The sequence below is a fragment of the Epinephelus lanceolatus genome, chromosome 21 (assembly GCF_041903045.1).
Source record: "Epinephelus lanceolatus isolate andai-2023 chromosome 21, ASM4190304v1, whole genome shotgun sequence".
NCBI lineage: Eukaryota > Metazoa > Chordata > Actinopteri > Perciformes > Serranidae > Epinephelus > Epinephelus lanceolatus.
In genome coordinates this window covers 12,954,563-12,975,142 of record NC_135754.1, presented here as the reverse complement: position 1 = coordinate 12,975,142, position 20,580 = coordinate 12,954,563, and the positions used below count along the sequence as shown (strand labels likewise).

The 20,580-nt window shown below is 39.7% G+C and overlaps 1 protein-coding gene across 1 annotated transcript in view; it reads right to left on the bottom strand.

Moving 5' to 3' along the window:
* Positions 1-1,376: 1,376 nt before the first annotated feature.
* Positions 1,377-20,580, bottom strand: part of mapk8b (mitogen-activated protein kinase 8b) — a 48,943-nt gene continuing 29,739 nt past the window's right edge. The window contains 7 exon segments of the mRNA XM_078163711.1: positions 1,377-6,656; positions 6,659-6,733; positions 9,016-9,093; positions 10,646-10,709; positions 12,340-12,464; positions 15,383-15,565; positions 19,943-20,014. Of these exon segments, the coding sequence (XP_078019837.1) occupies positions 6,337-6,656; positions 6,659-6,733; positions 9,016-9,093; positions 10,646-10,709; positions 12,340-12,464; positions 15,383-15,565; positions 19,943-20,014 (917 nt within the window). The 3' untranslated portion in view covers positions 1,377-6,336.

Here is a 20,580-nt window from a genome sequence, read left to right as displayed (position 1 = left end):
TGGCGGTTTGGTGCGGCTTCTGCAGTGTTGTAGGTGCTGTGCCGAACCATCGCTGTTAAGAAAGAGCTAAGCTGGATGGCAAACCCTTCATTTACTGGTCCATCTACGTCCCAACCCTCATCTATGGTCATGATCTCTGGGTAGTGACCGAAAGAATGAGATCGTGGATACAAGCGGCCGAAAATGAGTTCCCTCCGTGGGGTGGCTGGGCTCAGCCTTAAAGATAGGGTAAGGAGCTCGTACATCGGGAGGGAGCTCGGAGTCGAGCCGCTGCTCCTTAGCGTGAAAAGGGGTCAGTTGAGGTTATTTGGGCATCTGATCAGGATCCTCCTGGGTACCTCTCCCTGGAGGTGTTCCATGCACGTCCCAATGGTAGGAGGCCCCTGGGCAGACCCAGAACACACTGGAGGGATTACATATCTCGTCTGACCTGAGAACGCCTTGAGGTCCCCCAAGAGAAGCTCGAAAGAGTTGTTGGGGAGAAGGATATTTGAGGTGCTTTGCTTGGCCTGCTGCACCCACGACCCGGCCCTGGATAAGCGGATGAAAATGGACGGATGGACATTGTGCAACAGTCAATTGTTTCATTTGGAAATATGTGTTAATTTGTATTCACCAGGTATTTGCAATCAGGTGGTCATTCTGCCTCCAACTTCCCTGCTCAGTGTGTGGCACATTTGTTCATACTGAAGACAGATTATTAAAACTGTCACTAATGTACAATCTAATTTTTTTTGAAAAGACTTATGAATTTTTTTGAAAAGTTGAGCACTGTAGCTTTTAGCAAAATTAAACAAAAAATAGTTAATGCAAGTTTTCAGCTGGACTATTTAAAGCGGCAGACTAATACACAGCACATTCTAAACATCCTGTTCAAGAATTTAATGTTCCAATTCAGTGAAGCAATTTTTTAATTTAATCATCAGGTTGTGATGGTGCCATCAAAATGCTACTCAATGGTATACAATGCAGGATTGACAGTAACTGGTTGGGAACACGCTTGCCAGCAAAAATGAAAGTAAAAGCCAACCCCAGTTTCACACATTTGCCGTTTCGCCTCACTGTATTTGCATTTTTTGTGGTGCTGTGTCTCTGGGATGCTTGCTGCTTATGGGCCAGCACCTGGTTGCTACCTTTTTATAAAACCCACACCTCACCTGAGTGCTGTGGGGGGGTACACGACCATAAACGTTTCGAAAATAAAAATAAAAATAAAAATATACCTCCACACACTTCTAGTGGGTAATAAGTGATGACCGAGGGGGATAACTTCCGTATGAATCTAGCAAAGTATACCTATAGCTGTACTGATTACATTGTATGCAAGGCAATGATCGTTTGGCAACTTGTAAAAAAAGAGGACATACAACCATAAATCAAAGTGTATTTCTTTTATTTGCAGTACATGTTTTTTTTCTTAAGAGGTGGCATCATCAGATCCCAGTGCATGTATTCTAGTAGTGCACTTCTTCGTTGGTTGCGGTTTTTGGGACGCGCAGATCCAGGAATTCTTAAAACTACTTGCATGGCTGGATTCACTAGCAAACATTACAAACCAGCACCATACATATAATGATTTCTTGTAGGTATTTACTCATCTTTTTTGTGTTTATTAACATTATTGTCCTTACCACATTCCAAATCAAAAGCTGTTGGCCGCGCTGTGACTCAAAGAACTTTCCGTCTCTGCATCAAGCCTTGGCCAACAGATTAGTTTGGCAGGTAAGACTGATTACGTAACATCATGACTATAAACAAGTCACAGAAATAAAAATTGATCTTATTCATAAAAAAGGAAAACATGGATTGACAGTACCAAACATTTTCTTTACCTTCAGGAGACAGCTAACAAAGGCTAGGCCCATCACACACTACTAGCACAGTTTGCTGAAGGTATTGCACATTTAGTTTAAAAACAAAAAACAAACCGAGAAAAAAAAAAAAAAATACATATAACAATTCTCTTACTTCTAGGTGAAGTATACATAATGTACAAAACTAGAAGTCTGTTGAAACTGACAAATAGTACACTTTCAAATAAATAAATAATGGAATCTGTTATTCACACGTCTTCGATAGCTAATTCTGCAGGCGACTAAGTATATGCAAGAACTGGCAGAAATTCAGCGTGAGGTAGTTCATCAAAGCCGACTTAAATCAGAATGACATTGTTTGGAGAGATGCGGTAATTATAAAAAAGCAACAACAACCTAAGAAGAAGAAGAAGAAAAACATAACAAAATACTCCAATTAAAGCCCCTAATGTTGGGCTACGAAAATTAAGAGCACTTTAGACAACATATTTTTTTCTGATTGATTCTTTTAGCTAATATAACAAATGGGCTAATATGACGCATGGATACATACCACTGATATTTTCCCTGCCATCGCTGCCTTCTTACAGATGTCTAAGTCATTGTTTGTCAAAACACTACTGTACATTTACTGCTGGACACTTTAATTTTTTGCTGTTGGAATCTACAACTACTGTCTGACAATACACTTTACTGGCCAAACCTTTCCTTTAAAACTCTGGTGACTAGAAAAGAGAGCAGGAGCCAGTGGCACCAGCTGTTCGTAAGTTCAAACTTACTGTAGTTATTAACCATTAAGTGTTTACAAAGTAGATATATACGCATCACAAAATTAAAATGGGTTGCACCCTATCAACTAGTTCTTTCGTAGAGCTAACATTAGCTTGCTAATATATTAAATGTTAACTGCTGTGCAGCTAACTGACAAAGCTTTCATTAGCTTGCTGATATATCAAATGTTAACTTGTGTAACTTAAATCAGTGTCAAAGTTACAGTTTGCTTGGTAATTTATTAAATGTTTACTGTTGCGTAGCTCAGTGCCAAAGCTAACATTTGCTTGCTAATTTATTGAACATTAACTGTTGTGTAGCTCAGTGATTAAGCTAACATTTGCTTGCTAATTTATTAAGCATTAACTTGTGTAGCTCAGTAAAGAAGCTAACGCTTGCTTGCGGATATATTCAATGTTAATTATTTTGTAGCTCACTGACGGAGCTAACATTAGCATGCTAATTTGTTAAAAGTTAACTATTGCGTAGCTCAGTGACGAAGCTAACACTTGTTTGTTGATATATTTAATTGTTTTGTAGCTCAGTGAAGAAGCTAACGCATGTTTTCTGATATATTAAATGTTAACTGCTGCATAGCTTAGTGGCAGCACTAACGCTTGCTATTCTATTACCCATTTAGATTGAAGAGTAAAAGCGGTAATGTTACATGGTCAATACACTTACCATACACTTGATAAATTGCTGTTTAATAATGACGTAAACTGGGAAGTTTTTAAAATTTAAAATAAATTCCACAAAATTGACAAAAAAATAACATAAAAGTACAAAACGTTGGGCTAATAATGTTAGACTGAAAGACCAAATAAAACTGAGGGTAGTAGTGTATTGAGACATTTCTCACTTATTCAAAAATGTATGGATATTAGTAATTCAGAAACACACATACGTCTCTATGTATGCATATATAAATAAAACAACGTCATATCTACATTTACAAAGGATTGGCAGTTGCATTTACTATATTGTTTGTTTGTTTTTTCAATTAAAACCGTCAAGTTTGAAAGTTATGTTATAGTTTGTGATGCTGACTGATTATGATCAGATGACAACTAGTTTACCCATTGTTGAGGTTTTTACTGGATAAAGCATACTTTAAGTTTTAATGGGGCAACCCGATTTACTAAAACATTAGTTTGAAACTAGCTAGTTGTTACTAAGAACTTAGGAATGACACACTTAATAATGGATTTACGAATAGCTGGTGCAAGTCCAGAAGTTGATAAGGAGACAGTGCTGCAGTATCTGAAAAATCATGCCGTTAAGTAAATGGTTACTTGTGGTTTACCTGTGTTTAGCCTTACATATCTGGCAGATGGTAACTAGTTGCTGCAGTAGAGCACAGCACAGAGCACACAGCGTGTCATGCTACAGTCTAAAGACAACCTTGTTTGCAACTTTGATTTGAGCTTAACGTCCTTATCAAAGACTGGGACAGGTTCTAGACACAGTGCTGTTACACGTTTAAACAATCCTTGCACAGGGATGTTTGTGCCAACATCCACCACACTTGCTCATCCTCCATGACAATACAGTACATCCCAGCTCTGCTTCTTGCAGATAATTTTAGTTATGCAAACAGTTCAAGCAGGCAGAATGGCTGCATGAAACCTCAATAAATTGAGCAAAACAGCATGGACTCCTTTGTTTTTTTCACTTAAGACCATGATATTCATGATGTTAAAAAGTTACACAACTTGCCTAGATAGCTCTTAGCTAATATGGCTTTTTTTTTTTTTTTTAAATTGACTTACTATAGTTAGAGCACTTTTTCACTTAGTACCACAAGGGTTACTTTGAACTTAAAAAATGAATTAGCCAGAAACACTGTGGTCGTTTGGCTCTGCCTCTCAGATGTGTGTTTGTAACTAAAACATCAATCTGCAATTCCAACAGTAAACAGTATCCAAAACCATCGCAAAATACTGACAAAAATGCAGCCGCAGAGTTTCCTCATTTAGTTTGATCCAGTAGTTGAATTTCAAAACATCCTGTTCGTTCTTCTCTCTTACAACCATCACATTAAATTAGTACTCAAAGAAAAGCCAAAGAACTCTTACTAACCTATATTTCGGTTGCTGTCACTGCAAAGAAACACTTCTTTTTACTTTGATGAAAGACCTTGATAAAACTGCCTTTTCTTCTGAAATGACTCAAACATGTGCTTAAGCATCTCAACGTATACATCATCACCTTCTTACCCTGCAAGACACGATGGTCTCCCGCTCGAGGGTCAAAATCAAAACAAGTAGAAAAATATACAATACATTTGTGAGAACTACAACCCCATCATTCATTATTGGTTTGATAATGGAAACTACCGTTGTTAACCAGACGCCATAAAAACCTACACGTAATGAATACCCATGTACTCAGGAATGAATGACAAACAACAGGCACTTTTCCTTTCAATGCTAAATAAAAAAACTCAAAAAAAGGGCACTATTATTGCATACCGAGAATAATTTGTTTTTCTTTTGACTCTGGTTATTTGTGCTGCTAAGTTTTAGGTTCTTTTTTTACAACTGCAGGCAAGTCTGGTATGCAAAGTGTTATGCCAACTTTTTAAAAAAATCACTCGCAATTTTCCAAATTCACAAAAGTACATTACTAATAACAGGATCTGGTAGAAGGAAGCTGACATGTTTTCACACTCTCCCATCAGGCTGCAGAATCACTTCCCCTCTGAAACACCCAATAGCGACACGTTCACAAGCGTTCTCAAAATCACAATTCCCTACTTGACTGAAGAACATTCTACTTACACCGTCACCAATTTTACAACCTCACACAACTCATCTACGTCTCGATAAACCTCCCAAAGCACGACAATAAACATTCCGAACTGTTAGCAATAGCTCACTGTCAAAGCAAGCCAGTGGAGAACATGAAAGAGCTCCGTGCATCCAGTCCTCCGAAGCAATACCACCAATCCAGTTCCATAACGTCACACAGCCTGTTGCAGACAAGAAGAGGTACTTTAAAGCACTTAAAATTACAGAAGACAGTCATCAAAGAGCTCCAAGTTATCTTGTGGGAACTAACTGTGCCATTATCGATCCCATAGCTTAAATGCAGAAGGTAAAATGAATCAGATGGTGTATGAAAATCATTTTGAAGTCCTATCATGACTGATCAGGAGGTGAAGAATGAGTAAATTATAAAGCTTTCATTAAATTTTACAATGTAGGAAGTAGTAGTGACTCACAAGAAAAAGAAATTTTACAAGTAAATCTAAATGATCTCAGTTCAAATCAATGGATATGTCATATGAACTTAAAACGATATCCATATTATGGGAGATAAAACACATAAGGGGAGTACTAAGACCATACGTCTTGCAATTCAATTATGTTTCAATGGCTCACTGCAAACTTGTATCGAAGATAAAACTACATCTACCATAAAATCTGTACAAACTCAATCTACATTTATATGGCAAGTTGTAAAAGCAGTAGCTTACAAGTGAAACAAATGACTTTAAACAGAAAAATAGATCACATTAAAACATTGTACAGATATTTCTTTAAATTCTCACTGTCGGTTAATACAAACCGGAACGTAGTGAAATCATAAAAATTCTCTTATCATCTTAGGTTTCTGAAAAATTAAGAAATGCCACAATAAATTACAGCTAGGACTCAAACGAAAAGAAATCCTAATTTAAAAAAAGACTATAACTTTAATAAAAAAGAAAAAAAAAGATCTGTCCTTTCAGAAATCAAAATATTTCTTAAACAGCTGGCTGGCTAAACGCTACACTACTGAAGACAAGCACAGAGAGAATGTGGGAGGGGGGACAAATGCAGGGGGCGGGGCCAGGAGCCAGTGTTGGGCTAGTGGTCTTGGATGTGACCAGGGGGCGAGGCCCAGCCCAGGACCAGGACCAGGAGGAGGTGTAGATGATAGTCATCTGCAGCAGCCCAGGGGGCTGGTTGCTGTAGCAGCAGCCCAGGGGGCCGGTGGCTGTAGCAGCAGCAGCGGCGGCGGCGCTGGCCATCTCCAGGCTGCTGTCAGTGTCGGTCAGGGATGGGTCGGTGGACATGGAGGAGCATCGTTGACAGAGGTGGAGGAGGACATGGAGGTGTGGTGCTGGTGGTGCTGCTGGGGGCTGCTGCTCACTGTTGCACCTGTGCTGTGAGACATAGAAGAGGCCTTGTGGTCAGCCATCAGAAGTGAACACGCAGCACTGGCTGCTGAAGCACCTTTGTGTGATTGTAGTTGGAGGGAAACTTAGGTATATTTTTCAACCTGGACCATATTTCTCTGTGTTTTTGTATTTAAGTGACTAAAGGGTGCAACATTTTCTGAAAATGGTCCAGTATTGAAAAAGACGGCTGCAGCAAGATGAAACAGGCTGCAATGTAATCCTTCGAGGAAGTATCGCACCATAAATCTATGATGGCTGGAAGTGCTTGTTTTTGCCACTGGCAGGCTCAGATGGTTATTATAAGTGTCTGAAAACATAACGGAGTCTACAGAGAAATAAAATGTTTTTCTTTACTATTAGCTGATCTGATCGGTTTGTTATTGTGTCTAACTAAGTCTTGCTTAAAGGAAAAGTCTTGTTCTGAGGTCTTGTGAGTTGAGTTGTTGCAGGAAAACTACTACTATATCAACAACAGCCCGTACCCACCTAACACTTTCGGTATGGTACCTTTGGAACCAAAAGTAACCCTTCAGACGTGGTACCTAGACCCTAGTGTTTCCACCACAAACAGTGCTCTTAAATATGGGTGTTGTTGTTGTCACTCACTGTTCCGTCCAGCACTCACTGTATTTCCTCATTACCGGTGACACAGAAGGAAGTCTGCACCTTGTATATCGTCCAGTGGTCAACTATAGTCAACTATTGCATTGAGTAAGATTAAAAGTTAACATCCAGCAGTCGGCCCAGTGAATTAAGTTATTTGTTCTCCGACTACAGCTGCTGCTAGAGGCAGCAAAACATCCTTTTATTTAATAGTTATGGTTTACTAATAAAACTCTCCACGGTATGAACAGTGGTTACATGAGCCTCAAAACCAGCCACAACTCAGCCCTGAGCAGAGTGACCGTCCTCTATTGACCAATCAACAGACTGCAGTGTTCACAGCTCCACCTTTTAGTAGCAGATCTGTGAGCTAGGTACTCCAACAAAGGGGGGACCAAAAATGGGGATGGAACGGAACAGTACAATTGGTACCATCCACAACTTTTCACAGTGGAAACGAAAAAAAAGCATACCATACTGCTCGGTGGAAATGAATACATTTTTTTCTTTACCTTTTGCTTGATCCAGTCTGGTTTGTTATTGTCTTCCTGCAACACCTGCCCTCTCAAGACTTCAGAACAAGACTTCCTTGTTACTTTGTTAAACACAATAATAAACAGACCAGGTCAAGCAAAAGGTAAAGAAAAATGTTTTATTTCTTTGTCAAACACTTATAACAATCTCTACCTATCAGTGGCAACAAACACTTAAAGTGGCCATACATTGATGCTGCACTATTGCCCCCAAAGTTACATTGCAGGCTGTTTCATGACTGCAGGCTGCAGCGGTCTCACTCAACACCAGACCAGTTTCAAAACTGGTCATCTCCATAGGTCCAGGTTGGAAAATACCCAAGATGCCCTTTAAGCTTATTAGTCTGCGTAGTGCTAGCAAGATGGTGCTCCTTCTTTTCTGCATGAGAACCTATGTTTCCACTTGTATTTATGAGAAGTTTCGAATTTCGTATTATCATACGAAAATTTCAGGACTGCAGGAGAAAGGCCAGAAAAAAAAACTTTTCTCAAAGTGATGTCACTGAACCTCTTGCTGCCTCACACATTTTCCCTACAATTTCAAGTTGTGTAACAGCTTTTGCACCATTTTTACATAACAAAAAAAGTAATAAAATGATAACAGGCTTAGAGGCCTGGTTTGACAATTACATAGCTCAGAGACAGTTTATTGTGCAATCTATATTAGACTAATTCTTGTGTCTAACATTCAAAAAGAGCAGTACTAATGCCACACCACATGCTGGATAAGGAGTCACTACTTTAACTTGCTACAGTTGTTATTCTGCTTACTAATCCTGTGTCACCTGTAGATTTATGCCAAACCTAAGCAGGGTCATAACAGAACATGTAATAAATGTGCTAGTTTTGTCACTCTCCTGTCCACATACGGTAGATTCTGGTAGAGGAATTACCAAAGTTAAGTAAGTATAAAGATGAGCTCAAGAGTGGAAAACACCTTTTCTGTCACAGAAATCTTATTGCGACATAATATGCAGAGCTGTACCAGTGCACTGCTGATGTTTTAACAGGCTTTGGACACAGATTATGGGCACAGTCTGGATCATTTACACATCTTTAGGAGGGACACGCTCACTTGAACGTGTTCCTCTTAAAGTCTCTCACACACCCAAGAAAACCCACTAACCTATGGACGCTGACTGTCCCCTGATGACACCGTTCTTTGTCCTTTCTTCCCAGTCCAACACTTCTTTGTATATCAACTCTGCAACAAACAAGACACAGTTGTTAACAACAGCACAGAGGTATAAACAATGAGAACAGGAAGCGGTATGTAATTCACTCCTGTCACCTCACAGATTTTCTGACTTACAGTACAGTTCTGTACTAATCCTTATTTGTTCTTCAGTCATTTCCCATAATTGTAATGTGCTGTTACTTGAATATGCTTTTTATCTAACCTGGTAAAATACATAAACGGGCAATTTTACATGATAATCTATTTCGAAGGAGAGAAAGATGCAGTGTGTGTGAAAAGAGGAAACACCAACGAATCACGATCCAGGTGTGAATCTCCTGCCGTCATTATCACTCTGTCTGCACTGCGGAGGAGGAGGATGTTTAAATTCTCAGCACCCTTACTTTCCTGGGGTGTTGCCCAGCAGTCAGTCACAGGTCTGCTGTCATTTTCCTTTTATATGCTGCATTTAGGTTACATTATTAGCAAGCAAAACATCCATTTCTTTTATGCTGATGATGCTCCACTATACGTTCCACTAGGGGGGCCGCTGTGGCTCAGAAGAAGAGCAGGTAGTCCAACTACCATTTACTGAAATATAGTAATAATTGCAGCTAGTCTCATATTAAGCCGTTTTGTGTATCTCACAGAGCTTGAAAAAAATAAATAATTCTAGTTCATTTATTTGGCACAAAACTTACATCAGTCACCTGAAATCAAGTCATGGTCTGTGTCCATGTTAATTTATTTTATTTATGTTGTACAATATTTTTTCATTTTCCTTTGTTTCTTTCATCTGCACTTGTATTTCATCACAGCTAACCAATCCAGCATATTTCTATTAAAAAATACCTGAACTTCATGGTATAAATCTGGATTTTTCACAAGAGTAAAGATTTGGATGCAGATGATCTGTAATCTAATACACATTTCAGGCTGTGTAAATTAGTTATTAATCAGTAATTAATCAGTTAATTTATAAGTTGTTAACTATTAAATTGATCACTTACTAATTTGATAATCTATAATTCCGTTTGATTTAATTTTTTTTAAGTTAAAATTCTCTGATTTCAGCTTCCAAAATGTGACTATTTTCTTGTTTCTTTATTCCTGTATGAGAGTAGGCTGAATATCTTTGGGCTGTGGACAAAGTAAGACATTTAAAAGATGTCAACTTGGGCTTTAGGAAACACTGGTTGACATTTTCACCATTTTCCGTCATTTTATAAGTGAAATAACTGGTCGATTAACTGAGGAAATAATCATCAGATCAGATTAATTGACAAAGAAAATCATTAGCAGCACCCCTAGTGAAAAGAGGAAGCACGGAGGACATGTTTGCCACGTGTGCATCAGTTATTCCCAGTGTACAAGTGGGACTGTGCATCAGACATGAGTGTATTTATAAATTCTGAGCGTACAGATGAAAACGCGTCGGAGAAAGAAGATTAAATGTCCCACAGGCTGCAAAGCACGAACATAGACCGACCTTATGCAACACACTGCAAAAAGCTAAGTACTTATGACAGCTTATCAGAGAGGAGAGGAGAGGAGAGGAGAAACAGAGGATCTTTCCTACCTTTCCACTCCTCCACTGTGTGCTCTCTTTCATCCAGCTGCTTGTCTGTGATCGCGGGTGGTGGCTGGAAACAGACAGATGCACATGTTTGGTGTTTGACAGATGCTCATTCTAAACATAGAGTGACAACCCCACACACATCACACTCAGGTTAATGATATTCAGACTCAAACAGTGCACAGAACACACATTTACCTGACACTTTAAGCCAGTGTTTTTATAGACAGACTGATGATGGACTCACGCTGGCTATTATTGGCCACCAAACTTATGTGATTCAAATTAAAGTGCTGTCAAACCACTGGGCCACCCTGCTGTCACACATAATTACTGACAGTGCCATTTATAGAACTCACAGCCTCAGTTTCAAAGACAGTTTCTAAGTATGTTTAACTACAAGGCCTGAGGTTTTCAGTCAGTTACCACTCTGAGCTTAATGCATGTTTTCATTCCACCTTAACAGCAGGTGAATGAGGCCCAAAACAGGAGGGTGGAAACTCAGCTGCAGACTCAGCTAATTGATGGCCCGAGATAGAAACTGCAGCATTAAACCTTCCTCATGTTAAACACACTTTATATTACATTTTTCTGCATTGGAGGGCAGAAACCTTTTCCAGCAAAATCCCACAAAAACTTTAAATTTACAACACAGAGCTGGAATAAACTTCCTCAAAGCCAGCTGTGGATTATAGTTATCTGTCCTCCCCGGAGTCAAATGGAGATTTGATGCATTTACGCAGTGTCACAGCAAAAAAATCGGTGTACAAATCTGCACGGGAGAGGGGAGTGGAAGAATGCAACAATTCACCTCATCTCCCAATCTGCCTGATCACAGGGCAAAATCAATTTTCACCGGCTGAGTCATTGTGTTTCCAAGGAGAGCGTGGTTGATTGTCACCAAACATGTACAGACAGCACATTTTGTATGCAGAGCACAAACAATTTTAGGGGCAAATTCACAAAAGGACTGCTCGGCTGCTAAACCTGCACAAATAAAGCGAAAAGAAACTGTGTAATTCTCAAAGCACCTGCAAAGAGTGACATGCACCCCTACCTGCACTGCAAAGCAAATAGTGTCTCAGTGCTCCTGTGCTATTTGCACGCATTAAATGAGGTAATATGGATACATCTGGCGCAGAATTACCCCCTTTGTATGTAAATGAGCCTCACTGCAATAACAGTCACATTCACAAAGATCAGCGCTAATAGCCACGTGCAGTTACAGTGAAATAATTAGTGTCTTTAGAGAGTTGGTGGCAACTGAAGCGCACTGACAGACTGGAACATTAAATCCCAAATACGTTTTTTCTCTCTCATGTTTAAATTCCTGCCTGAAGTTTTGAGGAATGCCTCTGCACCTCGTCAGTGAGGACCTGTAGCTCCAGGTATGAAAATTTTAGTTTTCTTTTTCTTTGCTGTTGTTCTGCCTCCTGTGTTCTTAGTGCCAAGGCAACATTTATATTTTGCCACATGGATAACTGCAATCAGACGCAAAAAGGGCATATGGCACTCAGCTGCAACTGGACCTTCAGATGGAGTAGATAGCTGTTGCAAGTCATGTACAATTCATGGTGCTGTCTGCAGCCGCAATCCATTGTTTGTGAATTTTTTCCATCAGTGAGAAAGCAAATATTCACATGCTTAGAAAAAAAACCCACCTATAAATAAACCATCAATAATTAGCGACTTCTTACCGCCTCCACTTCAGTCGGGTCGTACCACACGTTGATATAAGGGTGCTGGAGAGCCTCGTCCACTGAGATCCGCTTCGAAGCGTCTATTACCAGCATCTTGGATAGTAGGTCTCGAGCTTGGCTCGCTGACAAGAAATTATGGCAGAAAAAGAGAAAACAGGATACCTTAACCTTTAAACTGACCAGATTTTGATTCTACAATGTCTTCCACTTGAGAGCGTCTTGCTGATGTGATGCATATTCAGCTGGAACAAGATGTTGGAGCAGTGTGATATAATTGTTACTTCACTGTGCTGTTTCAGCTTCACTGTGCGGAATAATGTATGTGCACTAGAAGGATGTTTCAACATTCATCTGTTGAGGGGGGAAAGTTTCTCTGCGCTCGTCTTCAATCTGAGTTCAACTACAAGCAGGACTTTGTGGTCCTGTATGCAATTTAGTGTGTCATGGAAACTTGAAACCTCCAGTGCATATACACTGAGGACTTTAAATGAGGGAGAGTTGTCAGATTCGGTAAGTTTTGCTTTAAATAGCCCAGAACTCATTAAACTGTAACTATAGCCAGTTAATTTTTAAGAAATAAAAATGAAAAATGATATGAAATACATGAGGCCTTTCCTTTAATCTAGTGCTCCACTGACTTGGTGACCTTTAGCACTGCATTTTAAAGCATTATCTATTTAGGGTTTTGAAATTTTAATGTTTTGTGCTGTAAATGTCTGGCCTTTTGTTTTACTTTCTGTTGGCTTTGCTGACAGACAGACAGCTAACAGTGTTGACATGGGAAAACATAGTGACCACTGCACACCATAGATTTTAATAATAACTACATACTGGACGCCAAGATGGTGCCAATTTATTCCAATGGAGATGCTTGCCTGGCAAAAAAGTTTTCAAGCATCCAGGTTTACTTCCCTGTATACGGCCCACTGAAAATGTGCAGTAGTATTTGTCCTGCTGACCCCACCTGCAAGTTTTACAAATATAAAACCACCATAGCTCAATAGTTTTACAGACATGTCTTTTATAATGATGCCCTATGGGGAAAATTATTTGGGTGCCGCGGGGGATTTTTTTTTTTTCTTTTTTCTGAAATAACGCGAGTGGCCACTAAGAAAAATTTGCTGCAAGGCTCAGCGGCTTTCCTGGGGGCCTGCTGCCCACCCTCCAATCTCCACTGGTTAGCTAATGTAAGCCTTGGCTGCTCTGCACTGTGGACCACCCAGGTTGGATGGGCTAGCTAGTGGCACTGCTCATTCATGATTAAAACTGACTGCTGCTGAAACATGGTGGCCATCCTCTAGTCTCCTCACAGGGTGCTCTGGTGAGTAAGCAGCTTCATTTTGAGCCGCAAAACCCCTTAAGTATTGTTAAGTATGTTAGCACTACTAGCTGTGCCGACATTGCAAACGGTGCTAACAGAGCTAGCAGTGATAACAATGATAAAAGGGATTTGTGGCTCAAAATTGGGCTGCTTATCCAGTAAAGGGACCTATGAGGAGACTTGAGGGTAGGCACAGTGTTTTCACAGCAACACTGTTGTGTTGGGACAGAGTTACTAACAGTAATTGAATGAGCGAAACCCCTCCCACCAGACCTGGGTGGTGCACAGCTCAGTAAAGTAAAAAGTACCAAGATCAATTTATAAACCGACATGTGTAAACCGCTCAAAAATATTCTTGGTGGTGAACCAATTAACAGTTAACTGTTGACATCACTAGTAACTACATAATTTAACTTTTGGTGGAAAAAAACCTATCAGACACAAATATCTGTTCCAAGCTCAATATTTTTATATGTCATAAAACATATCTGGAGGGGATTTTTAATAAATGGAGGATCAGTGACACAGGAGAAGAGTTGGATGTGGTTTTCCAGAGAATGATGGGATCTTTCTAAAGATGCCCTGTGGAATTTTCTTGTAAACAAACAGTTATGTTTACATTCAGTGTTTTCTTGCCAAAAACACATTGTGTACATTCTTAAAGCCTGGCAAACGTCTTACATGCTCATGCGTTCTTTTGCATGTTACAAACAAAAACGGGGGGCCAGTTCACACAAACACTGCTCCATTGCACAGCTAGTGGTCAAACACTACTCAGGGTGCCTTTAAACCTTCCATTTTAAACAGATAGAAACTGTTGTTGTGTTTGTATTTGGGCTGTTCAGGACATTCACCTTGATTATCAAATGTTCTATGTGAAAGCCTTGTCAGCGTAGGCAATCAAAGAGCCGTGTGCCGTATGTGAACATCTAATACATGCAGTTTAACAGGTGTACTTCAGGGGAATACTGTTGTCACATATCCTCCATGAATTAATGAGTACAGAAACATTTTCTTCCTCCTTGCCTCATCTTGAAACAGCTCCACGACGCTCGCTTTGAGCGTTCCTGTCAGCTCCTCTCCATTTACACATGAAGACATGCTTGAGGTAAATTCCTCCTCACAGTAAACAACTTGGTCCTGAACTGTCAGCTTCTGTAGTAAGTGCTTAATCTAAGGCAGTTGCTGAAAACTGATTTGTCACTTGGGCTTTGCTGTCAGCAGATGTTTATACGGTTGCACATACACTCAAAGTGATGGGGAAAAAGTTCATCTTTTTGCTTGCAAGTGATTGGATACATACTCGATGAGCCACCATGGAACCATTGTATCACTCTTTCAATTACAAAAATAGCCATTTAAAATGTCGCCCATGATAAATTCTACATTAGCAAAAAAGAACCAGCTTTACAAAGTCTTTTGTTCAAATTTCAGGCAGTAAAATTGGAACATATTGTGGCATAAAACTCTCTGGAAACTCTGATTGCCTCATTATTCCTGGCTCCTTCTGGCATGTGATAAAACAGCAATTTACATTTTACAAATGGTTCCCCTTCAGGCTGGACAACTGCTGCACCTGTAACAGAGGAACTATGCTCGAAAATGGTTTTTATCTCTTAGCAGGAACTAAATTTACAACCTCACACCAATTTTAGCGTGCTTCAATAAGCCTTCGCAAGATGGTTTCACAGGTATTAAGAGAGGCGGCAGAATCTTTACCTTTCAGTTTGTTGTGTTCAGAGTCTGCAGGGAACAGGACATCAGGGAAGAGCTTCTCAAAGCTGTAGCCCGCATACCGTGGCCTGTTCTCCACGTAGGTCCTCACCGACTGGTTGAGCTTCATCAGGAACTCCTGAGACGGTGTCCCCAGCTGCTCGATCACCTTATTCCACTGGTCGATATCTTAGGGTTGCAGTATTAAGAAAAGTACCAGGCTGGGTTTGGACAGAAGGAGTGGCCATTCCAGAGTCAGGTTGGGTCATTCTGAGTAACATTTTGAACTGATGAATAATAAAAGAGAGCCATCTGGAGCTGCTACATCTCATACTGCGTTGTTCTGGCCTGGATATGTTCCTAAAATACATGTGTAGCTGCAACTGTGCTGAAAGATGCAATATCAAAGCTGTCATGGGATAAAGGATGTAGAAAACTGCTGTAAAGAGATGGCTCAAGATTGTAGAGTGTATTATTGGATGAACTCAACTCAAATTTCTCAAAACAAAGAATTTAAATATTCAGACAATTAGGTGAAAAGCTTATTCAGTATTGGCAGTTTCACTTCTGAGGAAAATAATTAAGTCCCATTCAAACCTGTGGAAATCAGCCAAGCTGGACAAAGTGGGGTACACACACCATAAACTATGTTAGGTGAGACAGACAATGCTCACCTCAAGTGATCCAGATGCTGGAAATATGTATGCAACTTTTTTTTCTTGTGGACAAAAACACACATACACACAGATGTAAAATGTACAGATCTACTTGACGGACACATACAGACATGCCTTGTTCGCGTCTTCGCTCATCCTTAACACTGGATGAACAACAAGAAGGAAAAGCCTGCTGCCATAACCGATTTTTTTAAAGCCATTTTAAAAAGCGATTTGTTGTGCTTGTTGACAGGTGTTTCCCTGGTAGGCAAAACAGTGGATCCATTTATTTGGGTCCTGACAGAACATGAAAAACAGCCTTCATAGAGAGACCCAAGTTTATCCGTCAAACCAAAAGTGGGGAAAGATAAGTTAGACAGGATAAATCATAAACCAACAAGTGTATTGAATCCTGACTGAATTATTAGAAAAGGCTTAGTCCTAAATTATCAACAAACTTGTCTAGATACCAAAAACGCATTCGACTCTGTAGGGTGGACCTTTCTCTTTAAAATTATGGAAAAGTTTGGCTTTAATGAAACAATAATAATTGACAATAATAACAATCTAAAAGATAGAAACATTATAAATAGATCATCAGCTCAGGTACTGATCAACAGGGAACGGCATATACTTTGTGACAATAAAAATGTGTCCACCAGTAGATACTGGCAATACTGTTTGTTTCTATTGTGGAGTAAAATCAGGGCTGGATTCTCACGTGATCTTGTGACTCGTGTGATCTTCTAAATTTCGCCTGATCTCATGAATCCAGCTGCCTCTCAAGGTAACATGATTTGGGTGGTCATGGAGGACATGGAGTAGTTGTAAATACAGAAAACTTCAAACACTTGAAATTATTGTTCTTAGTAACCCTAAAGCTTCCATTTTTCATCCAGTCCTACCACCGCCGAGTGCTTTTTTGTAGGCCAACCCAGAAGTTAGCATCGTCCTGGTTTCCTCGACAAGAAAAGCCAGCAGGATTTTTTTTAATTGGATTTTGGATTATTGCAGGAAGCAAGCTCTGTGGCAAACAAACGTTTATGATTCTTACATGTTTTCTTCAGCAAGATTACCTTTCACAAATTAATACCACTTTTATGACTGTTGAATCTTAAATGCAATTGCCAGAAGTAAAAAGCTAACGTTAGGCTATAAAAGAACCACAACACGATCCCATGGCTTCATCATTGCCCCCACAACATGGCATGTGATAGCATTTTGTAGTCTCATTTAGCCACTTGTTGGCAGATGATGTAAAAGATGTAAAAGTGCAAAAACTAACAAATTTCTGGGCTTTAGGACTTATTCTTGCACCACTCTACTCATGCTAGCCTCCGTTTCATTAGTTTCAATCACAGTATTTTCCCAATGACATATTTTCATAATCTCATGCTTTCTAACAACCTGAAATGGGACAGTGTTATGTTCTGTCATATTAGTTTGTTAAATGACATACAGTACTACTGTAATGGATTTTGCTCTAAGAACAAATAACTTTTTTTTCTTGTTTAGCTGCTTACTCTGTCAATGTAACCTCTCTGTTAACATAACAAACAAAGCTAATGCTACATAAACCTCAGCTAACCAAAGTCATCCAGCATATTACAATATTAACCAACTACTAACTTCTTAATGCGAAGTAATTAATCAGTGATAGCACAGTTTGTTTTTAGCTTAATATGAATCATTATATCCTTAATTAGCATATGAATTATTGAGTTATCGCCTAAAACCTCTTCTTTTAATCTGTACATTCTTTTTTCCAAGTGGACGTTTGTGCCAAATCTGAAGAGATTTCCTCAAAGTGTTCTTGAGATATCGCATTCACTTGAGTAAGATGGATCCAAGGTCACAGCGACCTTGACCTTTAACCACCTAAATCTTATCAGTTCATTGTTGAGTCCAAGTGAATGTTTGCGCCAAATTGAAAAAAAAAATCTTATTCTTCTTACGATATTGCATTCACAAGAATGAAACAGACAAGGTCACAGTAACCTTGACCTTTGACCATCTAAATCTTTTTTTTTTTTTTTTTTTTTTTTCCTTAAGATTTTTTTTGGGCTTTTAGCCTTTAATGTATAGGACAGTCAAGTGTGAAGGGGGGAGAGAGAGAGGGAGTGACATGCAGCAAAGGGCCACAGGCTGGAGTCGAACCCGGTCCGCTGCGGCAACAGCCTTGTACACGGGGCGCCTGCTCTACCACTAAGCCACCGGCGCCCCTGACCATCTAAATCTAATCAGTTCATCATTCAGTCCGTGTAGACATTTTTTGCCAAATTTGAAAAAAACATTACCTTAAGGTGTTTTTGAGATATCACGATCACAAGAATAGGATGAACGGACAACCTGCCCACTATTCAGGTGCGGAAGTATACATATATATATATATATATAAAAAAAAAATAATAATAAAAAAAGTCACATTAGTTTCAGTTAAGTATGCAAACCAAGTACAACTGCTGCATGAGGCTCCCACATAATATTTACAGGATATAATTCCATACACATATATATATACCATCCATGTCATAGCAGGGAAAGCACAGGTGTAATTAACTAACCCTGTCATTGTGCTTGTTCATTAGTGTGACTGATTACACCTGTGCTTAACCTGCTATGAGGACTATCACTGCCATGACAAAGGTTTTTTCCTCGTCCACTCACTCACTGAAAGAAATTAACGGTACCACTGCATACAATGATTCATTAAATCAGTCATTAAACAGGCGCAGTAGCTTGGCAGGCTTTCCCCATTGTGTGGAAAGACATGAACAAGATGTCAGACAAAAGGATGAGAGACGAGACGGCATTTCGGGGGTTTGGATGAAGGTACAACTTAAGGATACGATCGGTGCCTGGAAACAACACACTACCCCGGACCATTTCAGCCATGATGCAGCCAACAGACCAGACATCAACTGAAAAATGAAATGACAACCACCAAATTAGCATGCAGGGCTGGAAAACAAACAGAAAACAACCCTTACAACATAAAAAACTCATAAGAACATAAGGGAAAATAAAAAACAAAACATGATGTGATGTGATGCCAGGTGATGTGTGTGATACAAGACAAAATGAACTGCATGCAGTTGGGTGCACTCAAACCTGGTCAGCGTCCCACATAGCTAGAGAAAATATTATGATTCTTTTTGGCTGGCTTTAACTGTACATACTGCACATTTCTGTACTAGCAGCAGTATTACTAATCAAGAATATATGTTTCAGATCATTTCTGCTTCAGATGCACTGAATAGTGAATCAGAGGCTTTTAAAGTGAGACACTGACTGTCAAGGTCTTCTGAAAATGTGTTTTTGTAGAAATGCAACACCCTCAGTATCCTCACTGCACTTCATGCTGTGTTAAACTTGAACATTCTGATCTATACGGCCAGAAATGATCATTTTGGAGCTTTTGTCACACCCACATGTGCAACACTGCCGTTCCAGAGTCACACAAATACTTCTAAAACACAACACCAATTTTTTTAGTATTATGTTGTGGGACAAAACCTGTGACTGCTGCATTAACAAAGACATGAAGAGCAGACTGAGGATGCAGGAGGGTATTTCATGCAGTTTAGTTCTTAGCAATGGAGGAGCAAACTATTCAATTCTATTTCAGGTTTTTCGTGTGACTGTCGTGGTGCTTGAAGCAACAGTGCCGAGGTGAGTGAGGAGGCAGTCGTGTGAGTTTGTCTGTCTGTAGGAACTGCAGGTGGGTGGATGCGAGTCGAGGTGTCAGGCAAATCCGAGAAATAGAATCTCTATAGTTGCTCTCGGGTTATGATCTCTGTGCGATCCATTTGATGAAGAGACATGGTTTGAAGAGACGAAAAGACGTTCCGGGTGCTATGTTTTGTTTCATAAGAAATGCCAAACACTGCTGCAAGCAGCTCAAGGATACAATCCCTTCCTGGAAAAAGGATTTTGTGGCGAACCATTTCTGCCATAATGCAGCCCACAGCCCAAATATCCACTACATATGTGCAGCATAAAAGGAGGGAGAAGAGAATAAGCAAAAAAAAGCAACAAGTCAGCAGGAAAAATTAGGGTCAGTGTTTTGGGTCAAGAGGACCAAGGATGAGAGAGCGTTAGTATTGAAGGGGAACTTTGGTATTTTTCAACCTGGACCACCTTTTCTCATGTTTTTATGCCGTAGTGACGAATGGGAACAACAGTTTTTGAAATTGGTCCAGTAAGACCACTGCAACTGGCAGCCATTAAACTAACAGTGTAATCAATCCTTCAATCCAATCAGGGGCAATACTGCACCGTCAATGTACAGTACGTCCACTGAAAGTGCTTGTTTTTGCCACTGGCAGGCTTAGATGGTTCTTATAAGCATCAGGCAACAAAATGGAAAGGACCCTACAGAGAAATAAAACGTTTCTCATATCCTTCTTAACATGTGTGTAACCAAGTCTTGCTCAAAGCAGAAGTCTTGTTCTGAAGACGATAACAAAAAGACCAGATCAATCGAAAGGTAAAGGAAAATGTTTTATTTCTTTGTAGGGTCCTTTCCATAATTGTGAGACACTTTTC